At 40.2% G+C, this 22,388-nt stretch overlaps 1 protein-coding gene across 9 annotated transcripts in view; it reads left to right on the top strand.

The window, feature by feature from the left end:
- CSNK1A1 (casein kinase 1 alpha 1) overlaps positions 1-22,388 on the top strand; it is a 52,097-nt gene that overhangs the window by 13,379 nt on the left and 16,330 nt on the right. For 5 of the 9 annotated variants that reach the window (XM_038412028.2, XM_038412032.2, XM_038412030.2 and 2 more), the window contains exons 3-9: positions 6,936-7,062; positions 9,005-9,103; positions 11,616-11,699; positions 15,725-15,864; positions 19,445-19,523; positions 20,547-20,621; positions 21,978-22,084. In XM_038412028.2, the coding sequence (XP_038267956.1) occupies positions 6,936-7,062; positions 9,005-9,103; positions 11,616-11,699; positions 15,725-15,864; positions 19,445-19,523; positions 20,547-20,621; positions 21,978-22,084 (711 nt within the window). The remainder of the gene's footprint in view (positions 1-6,935; positions 7,063-9,004; positions 9,104-11,615; positions 11,700-15,724; positions 15,865-19,444; positions 19,524-20,546; positions 20,622-21,977; positions 22,085-22,388) is intronic. The other 4 variants (XM_038412035.2, XM_038412034.2, XM_043520167.1 and 1 more) reach the window with 1 other exon arrangement.

Genomic DNA, 22,388 nt, shown 5'->3' with positions numbered 1-22,388 from the left:
AACTTAAATAAAAACATGTCTGAAATTAGCATTCAGTTTCTACATTTGAGGTAAACCTAAGCACTTAGTGAAACATGTTTTGGGCAGAAGCAAGGTGGAGCTATCATAGTGAATCCATCTATTTGCTCATACAGTGTATGAGGGTTGGATGGAGGGATTGAAATGCTTTTCAAAGCAAGTAGGAAACAACTTCTCTGGAAGGTCTGCCCAAACGCTTTGATACCTATAAATATACATCCAAAAACACACTGACCTCTTATTTCTTTGTTGAATTAAGCAGCTTTTTTTAGTTCTAAACTAGTTCATCAGCTCCATTGTTAATGTGCTCATTTCCTGTGTTAAGTTTTAAATAATAGAAATGTAGGGGTGGAAGGGATCTTGAGAGGTTATCTAATACTGCCCTCCTGTGCTGAGTCAGGGCCAAGAACACCTATATCCGACGTGTTTTTAAATCACATCCCACCTTAGCATTGTTTTTCCTGGACCTGTCCCTCCCTACCCCCTAAAATTTGCTTTTAAATGAGAGGCAAGCATCAGGATGCAATGTCACAGTACCCCCTACATTTACTATAATTACTGAACTATTAGAAGGTTTGTCACACCCCTTAAAAGTTGGACCCCCTCCCCAGGTTGAGATGATCGGTCCTAGACCATCTGACACGTTAGTCTAACCTGTGCTTAAAAACCTACAGTGATGAGATTTGTTTAAAAACGCTTGGATTGCAGGATGATGCATACATTTTCAGTATGCTTCACTGCTATTTGACATAAAAGGAATGTGGACTCTGAAATTGTGGGTGCTATTCCAGGTTCTGAAAGGAATATTCGCAAGTGGCTTTAGACCCTTCTGTCCTGACGTCTCCAGCCTGTTTGTGTCTAGTCTCTGCCCCCTTAGCTCCTCATCCCTCTGCATTCCAGTCAAGTTGTCCCCCCTTCTCCTTCTTCTTAGGTCCCAGCAGGGGGAGTATGGGAAACTCAGTTCCCAATGCATGTTGTGACAGTGGCTCTTTCCAGGTGGAAGGAGCAATAGCAGGAAAGTCTGTTCTACCCCTGCAGAATGCCCATTCTCTTTGGAGAATGTAGCTGCCAAACTAGGTGCTGAGACTTTCAGAAGCTCATAACTTGGCCAAATTTCAGTTGCTTATAACTTTTACCAAAATTTAACTGTTTGGGTTGAAAAGGGTTTTACGATGGACAGTGTTGGGTAACCTTGTCTATTTTAGTCTGTGCAGGTAACAACACTTATAATGCAAACAAAATACAGTACTTTTTGAAAGGGAAACCAGAACCTAAAAGCGTCTTATAGTGGTCTTGACGTTTTATGTGTTCTGTCAAAGGCAAAAACTGACTCGCTACTTCAAAAACTAGTAGATTAGCCTCTATAGGGCATTGCATAACTACTGTGTAGTGCTGACTATGGTGTTGTCTGGGTTTCTTCTGATCCTACTTTCTGTTCTGAAGTAGGTGGAAAAAACTTGACATCAAGAACTCTACTTAGTTTTGAGAGTGGGCCCGTCCAAGAGTTCCAGTAAAGAATTTAAGGTCTAATGCAGGGGTCGGCAACCTGTGGCACGCGTACCGATTTTTAATGGCACGCTGCTGCCTGCCAGGTCCCAGCTGCTGGCCCCGCTCAGCCTGCTGCCGAACCCAGGCCGGGATGTAGACCTGAGGTTGAAAAGGATCCTAAATGGAGCGGGAAAGAATCCCCTAACTATCCTTCATGTGGGAACAAATGATACGGCTAGGTTCTTGCTAGAAAGTATTAAAGGAGACTATGCTAGGCTGGGGAAGATGCTTAAGGAAATCGAGGCTCAGGTGATCTTTAGTGGGATTTAGAGAAGGTTTAGAGAAGATTTAGTGGGATTTAGAGAAGGGCAACAAAGGTGTGACAAGATTGACTATCAACAGATGGCTTAGGCAGTGGTGCTATAAGGAGGGCTTTGGGATGTATGGCTACTGGGAGGCATTCATGGACAGAGGACAGTTCTCTAGGGAAGGAAATAGACTTCTAGAATGGAGGCTGGCATAACTGATTAAGAGAGCTTTAAACTGGGAATTTACCTGGCATCTTCCAACCATCTCCGCCAATCTCTGCCTGCGGGGGCAGGGTGAAGAAGCTTGGTCCTGCTGGCTGCTGCTGCAGGACAGGCAAGGTCCCCCCTCTTCTGCCGGTGTGCTGGGTTCCTGCCCCATCTCCTCTCCCTCCCTGCTTCTGATCAGCTGATGGCCCTTGCGAGGGAGGGGGAGAAGCAGAGCTGCAGTGTGCTTGCAGCTCCAGGGAGGAGGTGGAGAAGAGGTGGTGACAGGGCCTTGGGGAAGAGGGGTTGGAATCAGGACATATCCCCTCCAGCCCCCGCCATGAGCTGCTCTGGACAGGGGGCGGGGAGTACCCCCAGGACCCTAGTCCACATCCCCTGCCCTGACTCCTGCACCCCCTCACACACCTGCAGCCCCCACACCCATGCCCTGGCTCTTGCACCCCCCACATTTCCACCACCACTCTGAGCACCAAACGGGAGCTCCTACAAACCCCCCCCCTCCCCAAACACATTCCCACCTGCACCCCTCGCACCAAATGAGAGCTGCCCTGGTAAGCACTCCACACCCAAACCTCCTGCCCCAACCTTGAGCCCCCTCCCTCATTCTAGCTCCTGGCCAGACCCTATACCCCAACCTCCAGCCTGCTCCTTCACCCCCAGCCCTGTGCTCAGTGCACTTCCACTCACAGCTCAGTGCAGAGAGAGAGGAAGAGAATGGGCTAGAACCAGGGAGAAGGTAGTACACACTTTATGTGGGCAGGACCAGGATCCCAGACCGGCAGCGGGCTGAGCGGGGCCGGCAGTGGGACCTTGGCTGGCAGGAGCTGGCGGATGGAACCCCAGACCAGCAGCAGGCTGAGTGGCTCAGCCCGCTGCCGGTGTGGCGTTCTGGCTGCCGACCCCTTGCCAGACAGGGTCCCGGCTGCAGGCCCCACTCAGCCTGCTGCTGGCCTAGGTGAACGGAACCCCAGGTTGGCAGCGGGCTGAGCGGGCTGGCAGCATAAGATGTACATTTTAATTTAATTTTAAATGAAGCTTCTTAAACATTTTGAAAACCTTGTTTACTTTACCTGTGACAATAGTTTAGTTATATAATATGTAGACTTATAGAGAGAGACCTTCTAAAAAACATTAAAATGTATGACTGGCACATAAAACCTTAAATTTAAGTGAATAAATGAAGACTCTGCACACCACTTCTGAAAGGTTGCTGACCCCTGGTCTAATGGCTAACTGAGCTTTTTACTATATCTTCATAAGACCACCATGAATAACTGGTTCAGAAGCTTCTATGCCAAAGAACAGATGGACTCAGTGCCTGGAATTGTTGTACAACAAACTGGTTTCAGAGTAGCAGCCGTGTTAGTCTGTATTCGCAAAAAGAAAAGGAGTACTTGTGGCACCTTAGAGACTAACAAATTTATTAGAGTATAAGCTTTCGTGAGTTACAGCTCACTTCATCATCAGATTCTTTGAAAAGTAATTTCAAGTTTCATTATAAGACAAGATAGTTGGTCCCAAGCCAAACTGATCTCTTCTTCATGTCCGTCCAGTTGTTCACTGCTCAGGAGTGCCTTTGCTCTGCTTTAAACTTTATGGTGTCTAGGTAACATGCCAAATTTGAGTGGTTTGCATAGGTAATATAGGTTGTTCATTACCATTAGGATGCCAGTTTGTATAGGCTCTTACTGGTTGGCATACTCAGTAATTTCTACATTGAACCCAATAGCCTGTGGCTGATCTAGAGCTTACCTTCCATACATCCAATATTGACTTAGACCTGTGTTCATTGTGAATCAATCACATCTCGTAGTAAAGTATTCCAGTGGCTAATTACTTTCATTATAACAAATTTGTGTCTTTATGTCACAACTGATTTTTTTTTTTTTGGTAGTCAGCATCCAACCATTAGATTTCTTTATGAAGTCTCTAGACCAAGGGTTCTTAAACTTCATTTCACCACAACCCACTTCTGACAAAAATTGCTACATGACTCCAGGTGGGGGAACTGAAGCCTGAGCCCTGCTGCCCTGGGCAGGGGGGCCAGGACCAAAGCCAGAGCTCTGCTGTTCTTGAGGGAGGGTGGGGGGTGTCAATGCCTAATCCCTTCAGCTTCAGCCCCAGGCAGGCAGCGTGTTAACTGAAGCTACCCCCACGCGCACTTGGGGCTGGAGTGCTTGAACTTCAGCCCTGGGCCCCAGCAAGACTAATGCCAGTCCTTGGCAACCCCATTAAAACAGGGTCTCAACCCACAGTTTGAGAACTGCTGCTCTAGACTAAAGAGCCTCTTGCATCTTCTCCCTGTGTATGTGTTTTAAGAATGTGACCAGTTTCTTTTAACTTTCTGTTCCATAAACTATAAATTACACTTCCAACCTCACTGTATGGCATGTTTTTCTGATGTTGAATCATTCTTGTGACTCCTGTCTAAGTCCTTTCAAAGTGTTGATATCTGCCTGGTGGTGGTCTCAACAGTGCCATGTACAGTACCTCCTTAATCCTCCTATTCATGTTGGCCCTCTTTATCTGCAGCATCACACTGGTAGCCTGTATTCAGTTGATTACCTACCACAACCCTTACAGTCCTCTTCAGACTCTGCTTCCCAGGATATAGCCCCCAGCCTGTCAGCATGGCCTGTACTTGGTTCCTAGATGTAGGACCATGCATTTGGCTGTACTGAAACACATGATCTGGGTTGATGGAGTCAGTATTGATGAGGACAGATCAATCTGTGATAACTTACTTTCCTAGAGCCCTCTCCTTAAGTGGGTATTTGCTACAGGAGTTATACAGACATATGGTAGTTGGGGCTTAAGTCAGAACTTGATCTAGTCCTCTGTTCACCTACCTTTATTTTGGGGGTATTTATTACTAATGCTATGGCAAGGGCCATATTAGTCAGATCCCAGGAAAGTTAATCTTATTTTCTTCGCTTTGTATGACTGAAGTCTCCAGTGTCTGACTGTATGTCCATTGAAAGACTTGGGTACAGAGTTCCAGTAGTCAAGTCTGAAGGTCCCAAAAGTACGATTACTGTGGCTAGGTTCATCTTTGAGAAGACGAGGTGCAACCTCTGGCTAGACAATGGCAGAGGGTTTTTGTCATGACCATTTTCTCAAGCAGTAATGAGCAAGGAAGACATATGTACTATAAACTGCTGAATCCTGAGAAGAACCTTTTAAAGCGTGTCCCTCTTCCTGACTTTCATCCAACCAATTATCTTGGTTAGGCAGAGGAATTATTTGGAGAGGTGCTATTTGAACTGGAGAGAAAGCAGTGGTGGTTGTCATTCCTTCTTCCCTTCCCCTCTCCCCCCAAAAAAGATATTAAACCTGATAGGAGGGAAGTATTAAGGTTTGTGGGACTTCACAGTTGAGCACTCTCAATGTAGATGAGCCCATCGCCATACTGAGCATTCTGAAGGGAAGAATTGGAATTATTTTGAAGTGCTCCCATCAACCCCTGTTACATCTGGTAGGATAACAGTATGCAATGGCGTGAAATACCATAGACCCATTAGTAGGAATACTGTGGATGGGAAGAGATCTTCCCTTGGTGCTGAAAGAATAGATATGCTTTTTGTAAGTCGTTCCTTACTATTTCTCAATGTCCTGGCTCAGAATTGTGAGATTAGACACTGGTGGCTTGCAAGATCTGCCTGGTCCAGAGTAAAGTAATTTAGTATTCTATTTTAACAGTTGCCTTTAGATTTCTGCTTTAGGAATTTTAAACTCCTACTTTTAGTAAAATCTTAATTTTGTCTTAAGTATAGCAAGGATCTCTCTCTAGATTTTCCATCAGCTTCTTCTACTAGAACAGAATGTACCTACTGGATGCTCAAATTCTGGAGAAATGGCTGCCAATAAAAACCTGGATGAATGTGTAGTGAGGGAATGTCTAACTTCCTTGCCCTGTTGTGATCTAGTGGAAAAAATAGTCGTAGCTTGAAAAAAACAACTGTACAACTCTCCTCAGGAAAGACTACTTGTATGTGAACTTTCTCTGGGGTAAAACTGGAAACTACAAGAAGCAACACCAAAAATGAGGTGATACCTTTGAAAGGTGCCAGTCCAAACATGGTTTGAATCTTACTGTTCATATAGCTGCCTCTGCTTTGCTCTGTCATTTTAATTTGCTACACTGGTATTTTTCAAATGTTCTTCTGTGAAAGTGGCAGACATCTAGTTGAAGACTGAGAGGGATGTGAGAGTTGCAGGTGGAAACTTTCACTCCTTTGTTTGAAGTGAAAATTGAAGGCACACCTTATTAAAATGAGCAAAAAGGTTTTGTTTGTAATGTCCTGTGAAAGTTGAGTGCTTTTCCAGAAAGTAGGGTGACTCAGTAAGTTGCTATAAAGCTTTCTGTTGCTTCTTGCTTTACAAAAAGGTATTCTATTTAATAATAAACAATAATAATAAACTGTATTCAGCTTGTAAAGGCCAACTGCCAGTGGGTTGTTTTTAGTCAATGCTTTTGGTGGTTAATAAGAGAATGGGAGTTAACGTAGTTAAAGGCCAGCATTATGCACTGCTTTCTAGAAATCAATGGCAGGAAGAACAAAATGGGGCTGATCCAATTGAGACCTAAACAAAATGAATATTATAAAAAAAATGCATCACTGCGACTAATTTACATCAAAGTAAATTACTGTCACAAAAAAACTCCATGTCTAGTGGTAGCCAGGGCTTGCTTATAAATACTGAACACTTTGTAAAACAGTCTAGTTAATTGCATTTATGCATCAACAATCTCAATTGTTGTTTTGAAGTGGGAAAACATAGTACTACTTGGCATCTTCTAAAATTTAAATATTAACTGGCTACCTCATTGTTAATACTACAGATTGTTAGTTTATCTTAAACAGAATGATAACTTAGACATCTGTGTCATTGCAGGTGGTATGGTCAAGAGAAAGATTATAATGTTCTAGTTATGGATCTTCTGGGACCCAGCCTTGAAGACCTCTTCAACTTCTGTTCCCGCAGGTTCACAATGAAAACAGTACTTATGTTAGCAGACCAGGTATGTGAAACTTAAATTTGCATTGTAAGGAAAATGAAGCAAATAGTGTTCCTTTTAAGTATGTCAGAATGTGTGCAACTTGGTACTCTATATACTCAAGTGACTATTTGACCCACATAGAAGCAAAAAATAGGAACAGTGATAGTGGCAGTTTTGTGGTATAGTAGAGCATAACATTAGCATTGTAGAGAACTAAGAATGCAACACAAATATTAGTATTCTACCCATGCTAGTGTTAACACTTTATAAAATCATGCTCTTAATTTTATTTTACTTGCATCACAGATGTCAAGTACTGGTAATGGTAAAAAGCAATCCTCAGCATTTTGGGTTACTTTGATTAAATTAAGCACTACAATAGGCTTCAGCCAAGCATGTTGTTGGCAGGCTGTATATGGAATTCTCCGTCGAGCTCTGCCACTGCACATCAATATGTACCTGCTACATCCTTGATATCCTGACTTTTAGTCTTCTCAAATTTGAATGGGTTTGGGATGTCTGCTGTCCTTTAGTGACAAGCACGGGGATGCCAAACTCCTATCTCTTAATTCAAATCTCTAGAGTTGAGGTTACATATTTAGTGGTGAGTGCCTTAGAAATGCCTTATCTTCACTTGCCCCTCTATTCAGGCATGAAATATTCCATCATAGAATCTAGGGCTTGGTCTACACTTAAAAATTAGAACCACCTAGCTTAGTCACTCAGGGCTGTGAAAAATTTTATGCCCTGAGTGCCAGGGTTAGATGGACCTAAATATAGGTGAGTTTAAAACTTGTATTGAAAATTATTCAAGATTATCCAATTGATGTTAGTAGCAACTGTCACTTTGCCAAATGGTTATAAAATCCCAGGCGGTCAGCCAAGGAAGCGTAGAGCATTTCTGAGTGGAGATAGGTGTCAACTGTCCTTGTTCTCAGCTGCTTTTAGTCACTGATGCTCACTTCAGAGGGAGAACCACTCTTGGCTGCTGTGGTAACAGCATCTTTAAATGTTGTAAACCAAAAGGTATTCTCGAAGAATCAAAACCTAAGTATCTATGGGACAATAGGAATGCCTTCAAACGCAGTGCTGGATAGGAACTTCGGTCCATTACGTTTTAAAAATGGCCACTGGGATATAGTCTACTAGGATTGCTACTAGCTTAGAGACATGCTACAGTATTGACACCTGTAATTCACTAAGGCCTGGTCTATGTTTAATTTAGATCAATATAGCTGTCGCACTCAGGGGTGTGGTGAAATCCACATGCCTGAGCACCATAGTTATGCCAATCTAACACTCTAGGGTAGGTGCATCCAGGTTGATGGAAGAACGCTTCCATTTACTTAGCTCCCATTGCTTGGGAGGTGGTCCTATAGCAACAGGAAAAACACCTTCCATTGCTATATGGGGTTATACCAACATAGCGATAGTGTTGTAGCTATACCCCAATAGTCCCCGTAATGTAGACCTTGCCTAATGCTATAATATTGTCCAGCAAATTAAGATGACCAGAATAGCTAAAAGGCATATGTGGAGTAACCAACTGTTAATGAGTTAGTTCCTAGTCAGACAATATCAAGAAAAGATTTCTAAAACAGTCCTGTAGTAAACAGAGTAACTTCAGTTAGATTGCTTGGGTTTTTTAAATTTGTGAATAAATCATTTGTGAATACCACTTGTGCTACTTATAATGAAACAGTTGGAGGCTTTTACACTGAAGACCTGTACATTTTACACTGACAGACCAGTGATTATTTTCATCAAACTGTTTGTCGCTTCACTTGACCAATCTATTTTGTGATTATTTGTTAAAATGTACTTGGTTAAATACTCAATTTATAATGAATTCATTATTAAGGAAAATTAACTTGAACTAAACCACTGGACTTTTTTCTAATATCTTTGATCTTTAGCTTTCTCTTTCTAATGTTAAATTCTGATTTTTTTCTTGTATTTACAGATGATCAGTAGAATTGAATATGTGCACACAAAGAATTTTATACACAGAGACATTAAACCAGATAACTTCCTAATGGGTATCGGGCGTCACTGTAATAAGGTTAGTCTAATGCTCTTTGCATGAAAGAACAAGGAGGGTAATGCCTCTAAAGAATGGTTCTGATAAACATTGGTTTATCAATTGGTTTTAACAATGGTTCTGCCAAAGACACTAAATCAGTTTAATTCTTTGATGCCAGGTGGTGGGATTTCCTTACATGTATTGCTAAATGCAGTAGCATGAACATGTGGGCCTTTGACCCACCCCACAAGGAGGATTTAATGACAGGATTGTTTTTAAACATAAAAATCTGAAGTGTAAACTAATTTAATTGATTACCTAAACATTCTCTGTCCAACTATGGTGTTTCATTTATTTAAAGTTGGTGAATATCCAAATAGCATAATTTTTTTTCCTTAATATTAAAATCAAGTCTTAACTCTTGGCTCCAGGGCTGATATCTTGATGCAAAATGTATTTGCACCAGTGTAGGAGCTCCTGACCTACCTGTCACCAAGGTGTTAAAAATTTGCAATGATTGGTAATGAAACCTTCAATCTTCAGGATTATGCATACAAAAATAACTGTCAGCCTATAGATGGTAGCATTGTTTACTTAAACTGTGTTTGTAACTGAATTTTTGCAAATCTTTCAAGTTGGAGAAGTACTAAAATGTAGACTAGTTGAATGCTTAAAGATCACACACCAAAACTGACCTTACCGGATCTTAAATATTTTAAGTTAAATTGGGAGGACTTCTAGTTGCTAACTTTAAACTTGGAGGGAGGGGGGGTGTTAATTTAGCCAGAGATGCATGCTTCCAGTTGGAAACTTTGCATAGAGAAATACTGTTTTCAATGACTAGTTCTGTTGAGTGAAATGTTTCATTCTCAATTGTTATGTTGAGCTCGGGCAGACAGGCAGCATTGGCAATGCAGTAAGCATGCTATTTAATAGAAATTTTTAACTTCAGGACAAACGTACATAATTGAGCTTTTTATTGGAAGCAAGATTCCCACTTACGTTCTTTATATGCTATCTGAGGATGTTTACTATCTTTGGGCACTATTAGCTGTAAAATGTTTACCTTTGTTTGCCTGTATGAATGCCAACTTGAAGCCATTAACATTAGAAACAAAATTGGTTGCTAACATGAGAAACTTCAGAGTTCTGTCTGAAGGGGTGCAGTGCACAATGAACATTTAGATTAACTGTTTTTGTTGGAAAATCTTTTGTAACAGTCCAATTGAAAGGTAAAGTCTTCATGTAATCCTGTTGCTGTTAAACCTTGCTCGTTCCCAAGTTTCATACTTCTACTCTATAGAGCTCTATTTTTCTCTGCTATAATGCAGTCAGGTTCTTTAATTTTCTGGCAAGACCTGGCAATATAATTATAAAAAATTAAAATAGCTTGTTTTAATTTTTTTTACTAGTTTCAGTCTCTGATTTCCAACTTCTTTCGTTTTTGGCCGTTTTCCCACACTTTTGCACAGTCATGCTGGGTTGGCATTGTAGCTCCTTGTTTTACCTTGATATGGAATAATGGCCTAGAAAAATACTGCTGTGCTCATTTTATTAGATGAGCATGTTAATCACATCAGCTGAGTGGAAAATCTAAATTGTCTGCAGACTTTGAATTTTTAGTCAGTGCCACTTGCTATTTGTGTTAGGGAGCCACACAATGAAATAGTGGTTAACACTCTTGTTGCGGGCATGAGTTTTTTATTAAATACCAAGTTTAATGACTTAGATAGTCCTTGATGTAAGAATGTAAAATTGTTGCTTTACCTAAGCAGAATTGAAAAGGGACATTTTGCTTCAGTTTTGGACTAATGGCTGCTCCATTTCAGAAATTTTTGCTTCCAGATATAACACACTGTTTTGTTCCTTTTCTTTGTAGCTAAGTGCAGCTACATATTTAATAGTTTTGTACATACTCCTTGAGGACATGCCAGTCACAAAAAGACTAGGGTGCCATGGTAATCTTGTTCCAGTAGCTTCCTGTCAATTATAAACAATATTTTTTTTAAATGTAGTCACAATTTAAATTTAAGTGATCAATTTTAAAATTATTCTCAATTTGATATTTGGGAGTAATTTGTTCCTACCTTAAAAGGTGAACTTTCAGCTCTGCTAGAAATTAGCCCTGCATGCTTATGAAAGTAAACTTTAAGGTGACTAAATGCCTTCTACCTCTTCCTTACTGAAGATTTACTTTTTCTGAATGTCTTTTGGGGAAGGGCAGTTTGTGGTACCAAAGAATGCTTTTTGTAAGCAAAGCTTCAATTTCCTTTTTTGATAGAGCCAAATGTCACCATTGCTATCCCTGTTTAAGGCAGTGCCATTATGGAGTGGCTCGTATTCAAAACATTATCTTGCCACATCTTTCAAAATTCTCTCTTTAAAAAAAAAAATTAACTATTTTGGAAAATTACAGTGCTTGGTGGAAGAAGGATGGCATTTGGCTACCCTGTTCTTTCTCTAACGCCTCGGTGTTGCCTGTCTGCGCCGGCCATTGTTGCAATGTAAGCAATACTGTTTGATGCACTGCCACCCTCTATTGTTTGTTCAGTGTTTAGAATCTCCAGTGGGGAAGAGGAAAAGAAGCATGACTGTTAGTACTTCTCAGGACCCATCTTTCTCAGGATTAAACCAGGTCTGAAACTGTCTCCTATTCCAACCTCAACCCCAAATTCATGTGCTTTATTTTTTTTTTTTTGGTTTTGTTTTGTTTCTGGAGAATGTAGACCTTGCAAAAGCACCTCTTATGTTGGCATTATTCAGACATACTTGGCAAACATGTAACATTTCTAAGATGTTTCCCTGTGGCACTTGTCTAAACTGTAAAGTGTTTTCTGTAAACTTAAATGTGAAATGGGTTATATGTACATGCCTTATATTCAAATGCAGAAATTAGTTTTAGTTTGGTATATAAAACTTTAGTGCAATTTGTTGCATGTCTTGACGTGTCTAGGTTACCCCTTCAAAGTGGTAGCAATGTAGCAGCAGGACTTGCTGTACATATGCCCACTAAGCAGGGTGCATGCTGTGTATCTGAATGCGTTCAGATATGGGGAAATCCTGTTGATCGCCTCAGTCAGTCTCCCTTCCCATGCAGTTTTTGCTTGATAAATCCATTTCAAATGGTGGTGTGAAGTCACTCATGACTTAAGACTGTGCTCATAAAATGAGGCTACCCTGATGAACCTGTCTCTTGGATAATCCCATTGCCTGTTGCTTTCAAATCTTAAGTGTAGGGCTCCTTGCTGCTAGGAGGGAGGACATGGTTGGAAAGGGAAAGCAAGTCTTGTGCCTATTTCTAACCATGCAGTTTAAACTAAATGGAAATTAATCAGAAAGCAATTCATCGGTTAGTAAGGTGTACTATTCTGGTGTGTAGCTTGCGGAAGCAGTAGTCTTCACTGCTTGTACTACAGAACAACTACCTTATGCTGCTCCTCACTGACAGATATTAGGAATCTAGTTCTGAAAACGTCAGTCAAGGCAATCTTTATTCTATATCTGCAGCTGCCCTACCCTTCTACCTCAAATCAAATTAAGGTGCTGTTGAACTTGTTTCTGTGATGGCTCTTCTGTTAGTGCTGACTGGCATCTGATGAAAGAGTCTGTCCCTGTTAAATTGGGTCAGAGGGTGTTCTGAAGAGATCCCAGCCTCCTACATTGAGAGATACTACTTTACTCCATTGAACCCATAGTAGTCTAGAAGGGAGGTAGCTGAACTTGCTGTCCCGCTCCTGGAGACTAGGTTAAATTCCTGAGGGGGGGAAGTTACAGTGGAATATAACGGATTCGGGTTACTTTATCAGTATAAAACAGGACTGTACATCACTGGATTAGGCAGTTTTAAATAATTGCTATCTGTAAATTTTAAGAGTAGGGAACAGCCGTATCAGCCCAATATGCATTTAAGCAGGTCTATAAGAGTTGTTGCAGGAAGCATGGAGTATCACAAAATTCCTGCAACTAAGTGTGGCTATTTTTGTTTGTTTTTGTTTTGATTTTGTTTGCTTGTTTGTTTTTTCTTTTTTTAAAGAAGCAACAGCAGGTAGGCTTTAAAATGCCATGGGGAACAAAACTCCAGGAAAAAATAAGAATTTGCCTAAAGAACTATAAAGACGGCTGGTGTGTGTGCGTGTGTGTGTGGCTATACCTTTTATTTTGATCAATATCATGAGGCTGTGTTTCTTCCTGCACTTACAATTAATGGCAGACCCCAAGGATTACAAAAGTGCCTATCATATAAGCTGAGACTTTGAAGTATTTCCAGTACTTTGTAAATTCCTTGTGTAGTTTAAATGTTCTGATTAAGTGAATGTGTGTAGTCATTGAGGAATAAAATACTTATTTTATTTGAGACATAAAATACTTATATTTGTTGTTGCTGGAAGGGGGCACTCTAACAAACGGCTTTTGTGATCAAAGCATCATATTGGTGGTGGTCATGTGATCACAAAGCTTTAAACTTTGAACAGTGGATGGGAGTCGTCTTTCTGTGTGGAGGCCAGCTATAAATTTACACCAGCACTTAGTTTTTCCTATGTCCAAAGGTAGGTAGCACTTGTAGCATGCTAATACAAGTGTAAACTTACAGCATCTACTTTACTTTAGGACTTATTAAATTGTCCCAGTAGTTCTAAGAATTTGGTGTTTCTGCTCAGCCTGTGAGGTGTTGTCTCTACCAGTAGTTGTGTTCTGTGGTTAAGAATAGAGGGTTTTTTTGACACTGGCAGTGGCTTCATCTGGTGGAACATGAAATAACAGCAACCCAAATTATTGGAAGAAATTTCATAAGGCAAAGCTTTCCCTCAAGAGAAAAGGAAGAAAAAAAATTTCATGCAGATTTGTGCAAAAGCAGGTTCTTAAGATCATGGTCTTAAATATAAAACAGGTATAAATTATGGCAAAATGTCCCCAAGTTGTTCAGCATTAAACATTGCCCCTTATCCCTGCCAACTTAACACCTGCCTTCAGGCTGCTAAAGAGTACTCTGAATTTGATTGCTCTCCAGAAGAAACTATAGTTAACAAATCGCCAGCCAGCCTAGAGTGGAGCTTCTTTGCACAGTAGAATTGTTGATTTTAATTTCTGTTGCCACTTAGATGTACCAAAGGCAGCCCTCTCTCCTTATACTGGGGTAAAACTATCCTTCAGTCTTTTCCTTCCCACTTGTTGAGTGAATTTAAGAGCCATGTCCTCTATCTTAGTTACCTGGATTAATCTCTTGAACTTAAGACCCTGAGTGTGGTTCTCTTGCAAATTATTTAGGAGTCGCAAAAGCTCCCTTAATAGCCTGACACTCAGCCACTTCAATCCTTTGTCATGTGTATGGACTGAGACCCCAATCTTCTGTTGGCCTATGGATCTAATCTATGGCAGTGGGGTGTCACATGTTATCAGGCTGAAACTTGAAGGTTCAGCTAAAAAATTGAGTATCTTAAAGGAAAGAAAGGAACAGATTTAATTGTTCTTCAGCACTGAGACAGAAGACTAATATTCCAGATCTATAACTGAAAACACTTTTTTTACATACCTCAGTCTCATTCTTTGCTGCCAGATTCTGCCTGAAGTTTTGCCACAAGAAAATACAATAACTGTTACCACACTAACTGGAATCCAGTTAAACCTGCTTACTATTTAAGTTTGATAGTTAGGGAGATTTAGTTGACATGGGCTTTGTAGAAATAAATCTTAATCTGATCCTTTTACTAGGCTAGAGCTGCTTGGCTATGTGAATATAATCAGCTGGATTTAATAAAAGCATCTCATGCTTCTGTGGTACTTAGCTTGCTGACTTCTAATCAGTAGCTTACAAATATGGGTGTATGGCTGAAAGCAATATATCTCATTGCTATTGAAGTTGGCCTTTTATGCTATGCAAAATGATCTTTGATTACTGTGACAATTAAAATGCACGAACGCTAGCACGTCAAAACAATTGAAGGGTTTAAGTTGCTGAGCTGCCATTAAGTGAATATCTAAATGTATGTAGTGCAAAATTGCTTCAGATAAAAATGTTTTTGTGATGCATACAGCCATACCATATTTTAATTTCCCTTCCTAACTAATAATCACATGTCGCAGATCTTGAGTAAGGGCTTATCTATACTGCCCAATAGTTTGTACTGGGGGGTGTGAATAGCCTTGCGTGTCAGGGTGCTGTTCAGTGACTCCTCCGTGTGGCCCCGCTGCTGACATCAACTAAAAGGTTCTTAGTGTGCATTGATGTAATCCTCTTCAAACAGAACTACATGAATGCAAAGTAAGAACCTTTTTAGTTCACACCCGCAGCATCTGTACAAGGGAGTTACAGCACGCACTGTTGTTCGCACCCCCATAGTCCAAACTGTAGGACAGTGTAGACATAACCTTAATATAATACAGATTAGAACAGTAGTAAAGTATGTTTAAGACTAAACCTTTTGAGTTGAGTAGCACAATCTAGTCCCTCCCACTTGGAAAAGGAAAGGCTTAAAAAAAATTGAATATTAAAACTTTGAGTCTGCTTGTTAGAGCAAGTAAGACTTACTGTAGTGTTATTTTGCTTCCTTTAAACTATTGCCTCTGGTTTAACTACAGACCTAATGAAACAAAGTACATATTGGGTGGGGTTTCCACATACTTGCATCTGGAAGAAATAACCTATTTTCATTTCTCTTTAAGTTATTCCTTATTGACTTTGGTTTGGCCAAAAAGTACCGGGACAACAGGACAAGGCAACACATACCATACAGAGAAGACAAAAATCTCACTGGCACAGCTCGATATGCCAGTATCAATGCACATCTTGGCATTGAGCAGAGGTGAGTTCAAGGGGATTACTGCAGTGCTCCTGAAGGCTATGGCTGACCTCATTCATAAGACTTGGAAGTCTCCAAACTACTTGCACTCAAATGTGTGAACACATCCCTTGGCAAATATTTACCTTTCTGCCTGCTTCTGCCAGAATAGGAAAGCTAATTAAGTGCTTTATTTTCTTCCTTGAAGAAGAGTGAGTCTTGCAGGCTGAAGAGACGCTTGTTCTGAATAAGATTTCAAAGCACAAATTTTTTTCTTTGTGCTGGCACTTCTTGTCACTTTGAAAGGTCTTGGAAGATCCTCTTCCATGGCCCAGTTTTTTGTTCCAGTAATGGGAAAAACTCCTGATTGGCTTCGGGAGCCTTTTTGTACTGACTTTCAGTGCTGGTATTTTTACTTTGACTTCCCCGGTCATTAATTGTTAGGTTATGAGGATCACAATATCCCTGCTTTCCTCCTCTGTTCTAGTCTTTTGCATACTTGGCTGTGGTTCTAGTAGTATCCCAGTTCCTAGAAGGGTGAGAGCGAGCCACCTTCTCCAAAGCAAATATTGAACTTCATTAATCAAAAGGGTGGATTCGCACCATCTCGAGCCAGAGTGCATCACTTGCTCTGTGCGCCTGAGCGCCACTCCTCCAGAAATCAAGTGGAGAGAATGCTCACTCCTCTAGCTGTTCTGAATTCTGTGTGTACTTCTGACAGTTTACTACTAAAAGAATAAAACAAATCTTGCTTAAACCATGTGGTTAAAAAAAACAAACTACTTCACTCCTGTTATAATAGACATCAAATTTCTTTTGATCCCTCGCTTAAATTTCAGTGTTAAAATCTCTATTTAAATTTTTTTAATCTTTTCCCTCAAATTATCGCAGTTTGCTTTTCCCCCCACGCACAACAAAGTACATTTTACCTGCTTCTGCTGTTATTTCAGTGGGTTTGCAGGATCCCAGTCCTGCTGCAGGACTCTAGTTTACAGCCATAATAGGTCACATCCTGAAGTAATTAGCCTTTCCTGAATTTTTGCTCCCTGTGGGCTATAGTCAGAGCTTGAACATTATTAAAACATAGCTTGAGCAGCTGTTATATCTCATCAGCTGTAACAAAACGTATAACTGATATTCAGAGCATGTGGGAAGGACTTAGTACCATAGACTTTAGGAAAGGTCCATATGTTTCCATATTGACCTCCTTCCTCTATGGCTTTTTTGTGTAGCAGTCATGAATAGCAATTTAAATATGGTGGTTCTTCTCGGGCAATTTTCTAACATCTTAGACTTGTGGGGCAAACAGAGAAGGTGGGCATTAGAACTTCTGATGTGAAGACATGCTCTTAACACAGGTTTTGATGCATTGCATCCCAAGTAGATTTGGATAAGATCTGAAGGTGGAGGCAGTGATCATAAAAAGGACTATGCATTCTTTGGGGCTATTTTTAGTTTTTCTGGCAGCTCTCCCATCCTCTATTTTGGTACTTGGAATTCTAGTTTAATGGTAAACTTTCTTTACCCCTCTCTAAGAATTACTAAAACATTCAGACTAGGCCAGTAGTGAAGCCACTAAGTGATCCCCTGCTGTAAATCAAGAGAAGATGGAGGAGACCTGAAACTTGACAGGAGAACCCTTCATCAGTTACAGTGCTAAATTGAGACTACTGCAGGGTTTGCTCTGTCAAGTGTAGTGACAGCTGTTACTGAAGTAGCATAAATACCTAGTATAACAGAAGGTGATATCATCTCATCCTTTACAAGCCAGATATCCTGGAGTCCACTAACATGCGTTTGGATTCTAATGAAGCCTTTATTAGGAAATGTCAGTACAAGACTGTAAATTCCAGGCTTCATACTGTACAGCTATGGCATTGAAAAATCCATTTAAAACAAATTACAGAGGAGATGCATGCTGCCCCCTCACTGCCTGGGCTCGGAGAACTCTCCCCAGAGTCCTACTGCCACCACCCCCATATAAGCTCTTAAGCATATCATGTCTTTGCACAAGGTCACTGGGCTTTGCTAGTGCTTTTTTTAAAATGGAAAAAGCAAATGATTTCAGAACCAGCACATTTTGCACACTGTGGTCTAGGAAACTGCACAGTCTGACTATTGTCACCTTCATTTTTTTCATCCTACCTTGTAAGTTCTGCAGGGTATGGTTGTCTTACATGCACGTGAAGATTCTTTTGGAATCTACTTATGTAGATGCTCCTTCACTACAGTCTCATTAAATAAATCCCCCCCCCCCCCCCCCAAAAAGCTTTCTCTCATCTCCCCTCTCCTCTTAACCCCTACTGGGCGGAAGGAGGGAACCCATTGCCATTTAGCTTCCCTGCAGAACAGCAGCCTGGCAGGAGGTGTGTTTGATGAACTGGGGTTTGTGGGTATACACAGAAAACGAGTTGGTTCAGACCATGTTAAATAGGCAGCAGCAGCAAGCTGGCATATAGAAGGGCAGAGGCCTTCCTTGCCATTGCAGAGAGGACATTGCCAAGAAGGAAAACTGGTGGAGCAGATACCTCCTCACTGCAGTGGATTGCACCTGTCTCTTCTGTGCGAGCATTTAAAATGATTCAGGAAAATGTTATCTGTGGAGCATGTTTGGTGTGATAAGGTCTGAGGCTGCTTAGTGGTGCTGGAGCATGTCTAGTGGAAACAATGTTTCAGCAGGCTCTTAATGCAGTCTGCAAATGGCACTGGAGCTTCCTCTTACTTTTTCCTCTTTTTTGATGGTTTAAAAGTGTTTTAAATAACTAAATATAGGGGTCACATCTGCTCCCTGTCTAAATATGTTGATAGTAACTGAACATCAGAATCTACACTAAGCCCCATAATAAAAGCAGGGTTCAAGAAAAACTGTTCTAAGTAGGTCAAAGATGTAAATAAGGGAGACTATAGAAGTCTCTTGAAATAGCACTAATTCAAATCCGTTTTCTGTCTGAGTTACTTAAGGTGTGTGTATACTCCAGAGACTATACAGGCATAGCTCTGTTGGAAAGGGGTTTTTACATCAGTGTAAGGATTTTGTCCCCCACATGACCATAATTAGGTCGATGGAAGCATTCTTCTGTTGACATCGCTGGCGGTTATGTCGTCATAGCTGCGTCAGTCTTGTGTGGATTTTACACACTCCTGATTTAGGTTTGACCTGAATATCAAGTGTGGACCAGGCCTTAAAAGGAGTTAATGCATCTGTGGTTATCAGATTTTTCATTTTGGCTTTCTGGAGTTCCATGGGAACAAATTTTCATAGATGTGCAGCTGTTTAGTCACAATTGCAACTAATGTCAATAGGAGCTGAATGGGAAAGTCACTTTCCTTACTTTGAAAAACTAAGTAACATTAGAGCCTTCAGACTGATTGTTACATGTTTTCCCTAAATTTCAGTATCTCTAAAATGACTTGTAGAGAAACATAACTTAATCCCAGATTCTTTCTTCCATTTTGCTCATTGATACTTTGTCATTGTTAGAAATAGTATGAACAAATATGAGACTGTTTCTAGTTTTAAGGATTCTTATGAACACTAAATGGTGCAATCTTAATCTTCTGATAGAATTTCAGTTTTTAAGATTCTTTTTTTTTTCCTCTACAGTCGTCGAGATGATATGGAGTCTCTAGGCTATGTATTGATGTATTTTAACAGAACCAGCCTGCCTTGGCAAGGATTAAAGGTAGGCCATGCAGTCTACAGTCTTACTGTAGACTCTAAAATGTAAGAGCTGGTAATGGATGCTCTTGACTGCTAGCCTGCATAAAATGATCTGTGCATTTCTAACTCAGAGCTCTTTTCCAAGTTTAGTTTTACTGGATGTGACAAGAGAAGGCCTCTGCTTTTTATCATGCTGTATTGAAAAATGTGTGTATTGTTTCACTTTTTAAATTTATGCTAAACAATGGCTTACATCAGCCTTGCAAAAGTACTCTTCCTATCCAAGGCTGAGGTCATTTTGGAAAGGGAGACATAAGATATTAAAGATTATTTTAGTAGTCTCAGTAACTATGTAGGATATGAAGGTATAACTTTAAAAAGAGAATTTAAGTCTCGTTTGTGGGTTAGCTGAATTGCTATCTTAATTGAAACATACGTGAAGCTTAACTCAGGTGTTCATTTGCATTACCCTGTGTCAGAACATGAGGTCATCATGTAAAAGCATGGTGAATGTGTGATTGAATAGTGTAGACTTACTCTTTCCTGTATTTAAGTTTGTTTTTTTTCCCATATGGAAATTTTGCTGTTCAGGGGGCATTACAGCTGCACAACCAGTAAGTTTTTAAACAAGCAATATGATTGTGAAATATTAGAACTTTTCAGCTGCAATCTAATGTAATGGTTTCTCACTAAAAAGTACAGGCAGCAGTTGAAGGGAATTCAGGAACTGGAATGAATAGAACTTTTGCAAATGGATATTCAAGTACGGTATGAGTGGACAAAAGCAGCAGCTAGAAAGACACGAGTTGTGCCATGTGATGGAAGCCTTAGACTGCAATAAATTGTATTAAACTGTGTCCAAATCTTAATACCAGATTGACCTTCATTCCCTCTGCAATAAGTATGTGGGACTTGGAGATTTCACATAAAAAAAACTTCTGGTTGACGAAGGGCTTTCCCTGTTTGATTTTTATTTTTTGCTACTGTCCTTGTTAATCCAGTGTTGCACAACATCTTTTTATATTGTGACCCACATGTTCCACAGGCTGCAACAAAGAAGCAAAAGTATGAAAAGATTAGTGAAAAGAAGATGTCCACTCCTGTTGAGGTCTTGTGTAAGGTAAGAGTAAATGGAAATAAGTTTATTTCACCACATGACATCATTCCTTAGAGACTCAAAGGACATGTCCAGTGCATTGGACACACGGTCAAAGCACTTTAAATAAACTGCATTCTCTATTCACTTGAATTCTCCTGCTAGCCATTGCTACTTGAACAGCAGGTGCAGCTGGCAATCTAACAAGATCCTTAATTTGCAAATATAAATAAGGCAGGCATAGCCTCAGTTTGGGCGGTCTGAACGATATAAAACTTCACTTTTGCCAATTCTTGCTCTCACCATGTAAACACTCCGTCAGGTTTATCTAGGTTGAGTGTCATCCACATTCTTAAAGTATTTCACTGAGGTACAAATAGAACACTTGCATCACGGGAAAGATGGGATGAGATGGAGCTACAAAGGTCTCTCATCCAGTGCTGTGAGGGAAGACTCAGCAGCCTGTTTTTCCTAATAGTCTCCTATACCTGTTGAATAGAAGAAGCAATAGAATGGACCCCTGTGGAATCCCACTTGTCCAATACTGTCATCTGGGATTTCAAAGGACCAGCTCACTGTACCCTCTCCAGGGCTGCAGATGTCAGCACCTCATGGCATCAAAGGCATAGATGCCTGCTTTTTACCCATTTCCAGGGTAAGATTATTTTGTTGGTTAGGTGTCCTCCAAGAGTCCCTTGGGTCTAACTCTGCAATCCTGCAAATCACCGTATAGTGAATGTTGGAAATGTAGCTCTACTTCCTACATATGACAAATTTTACAAGTTTTACAACACTAGAGCATTAGTTTATGCAAATAACTATTTTATTATTAAGAATAGGGCGTTTAAGCAGCACTTAAGCAGAAATTCACATTATGATGCCAGTTCTCAAAGTAGACTTTTCATGATTAAGTCCCAAGGAGCATTAAGCAGTAGCTTCTGTTTTTATAATACCCCAGAATAGCCTGTACGAGTAACTTTGAGTTTTCTGAAGAACTGTAACCACTTCTGTTGGGGCAAAGGATTTTTAAGAACTAAGCATAATTAGAATAAAAGGGGAAGGGTATAAAAGAATAAGCATTTGGTATATTTTCAGTTTTAATTAAATGCTGCTGTTGTATATATCTTTATTTTTACATTGCATACATCATATTAAGGTCCTGTGAATTAAGACAGGAAAAGGAGTATATTCTTGGGTGTCTGGTGATCAGATGAGCATCCTGAGCAAAATGGGGCCAAAACAGAGACTTGCCTTCTCCTAAGACCCAAATCCATTTTTAAACTATGCCTTTAAACATTGGCTATGGCTTTTTTGATTTCTGAATCCTTACAAATGGCTCTTCATTGTGGGTCATAGTTTGACTAATGCTGTTGCTTTCAGGGATTTCCTGCAGAATTTGCCATGTACCTGAACTACTGTCGTGGCCTTCGCTTTGAAGAGGCACCTGATTACATGTATCTGAGGCAATTATTCCGTATTCTTTTCAGGTCAGTCTAAAAATATAGCATAATTTAGAAATCTAATTGTCAGCATTCAAATGAACAATAACTGCTTCATGAATCTTCTTTAGAGATTTTTTTTTTTAATTCTTGGAATGGGGAGACTTCTAAGTTTACTTCAAGAAATCATTTAAAATTAGAAACAGCATGCAAACTACAACTTTAGAAAACAAGGAAATGTAGCACTACATGAAACTGGCTGTGAAGGAAGAGGATCTTTCCTATTTGATCTGTTTTGCCCTGGCAATGACGTAGATCCGTGACTTTGATTCCTCTTCATCCTCAACCCACA

The sequence above is a fragment of the Dermochelys coriacea genome, chromosome 8 (genome assembly GCF_009764565.3).
Source record: "Dermochelys coriacea isolate rDerCor1 chromosome 8, rDerCor1.pri.v4, whole genome shotgun sequence".
Classification (NCBI taxonomy): domain Eukaryota; kingdom Metazoa; phylum Chordata; order Testudines; family Dermochelyidae; genus Dermochelys; species Dermochelys coriacea.
The sequence above is the reverse complement of the archived record's forward strand: the minus strand, read 5'-3'. Positions and strand labels throughout refer to the sequence as shown.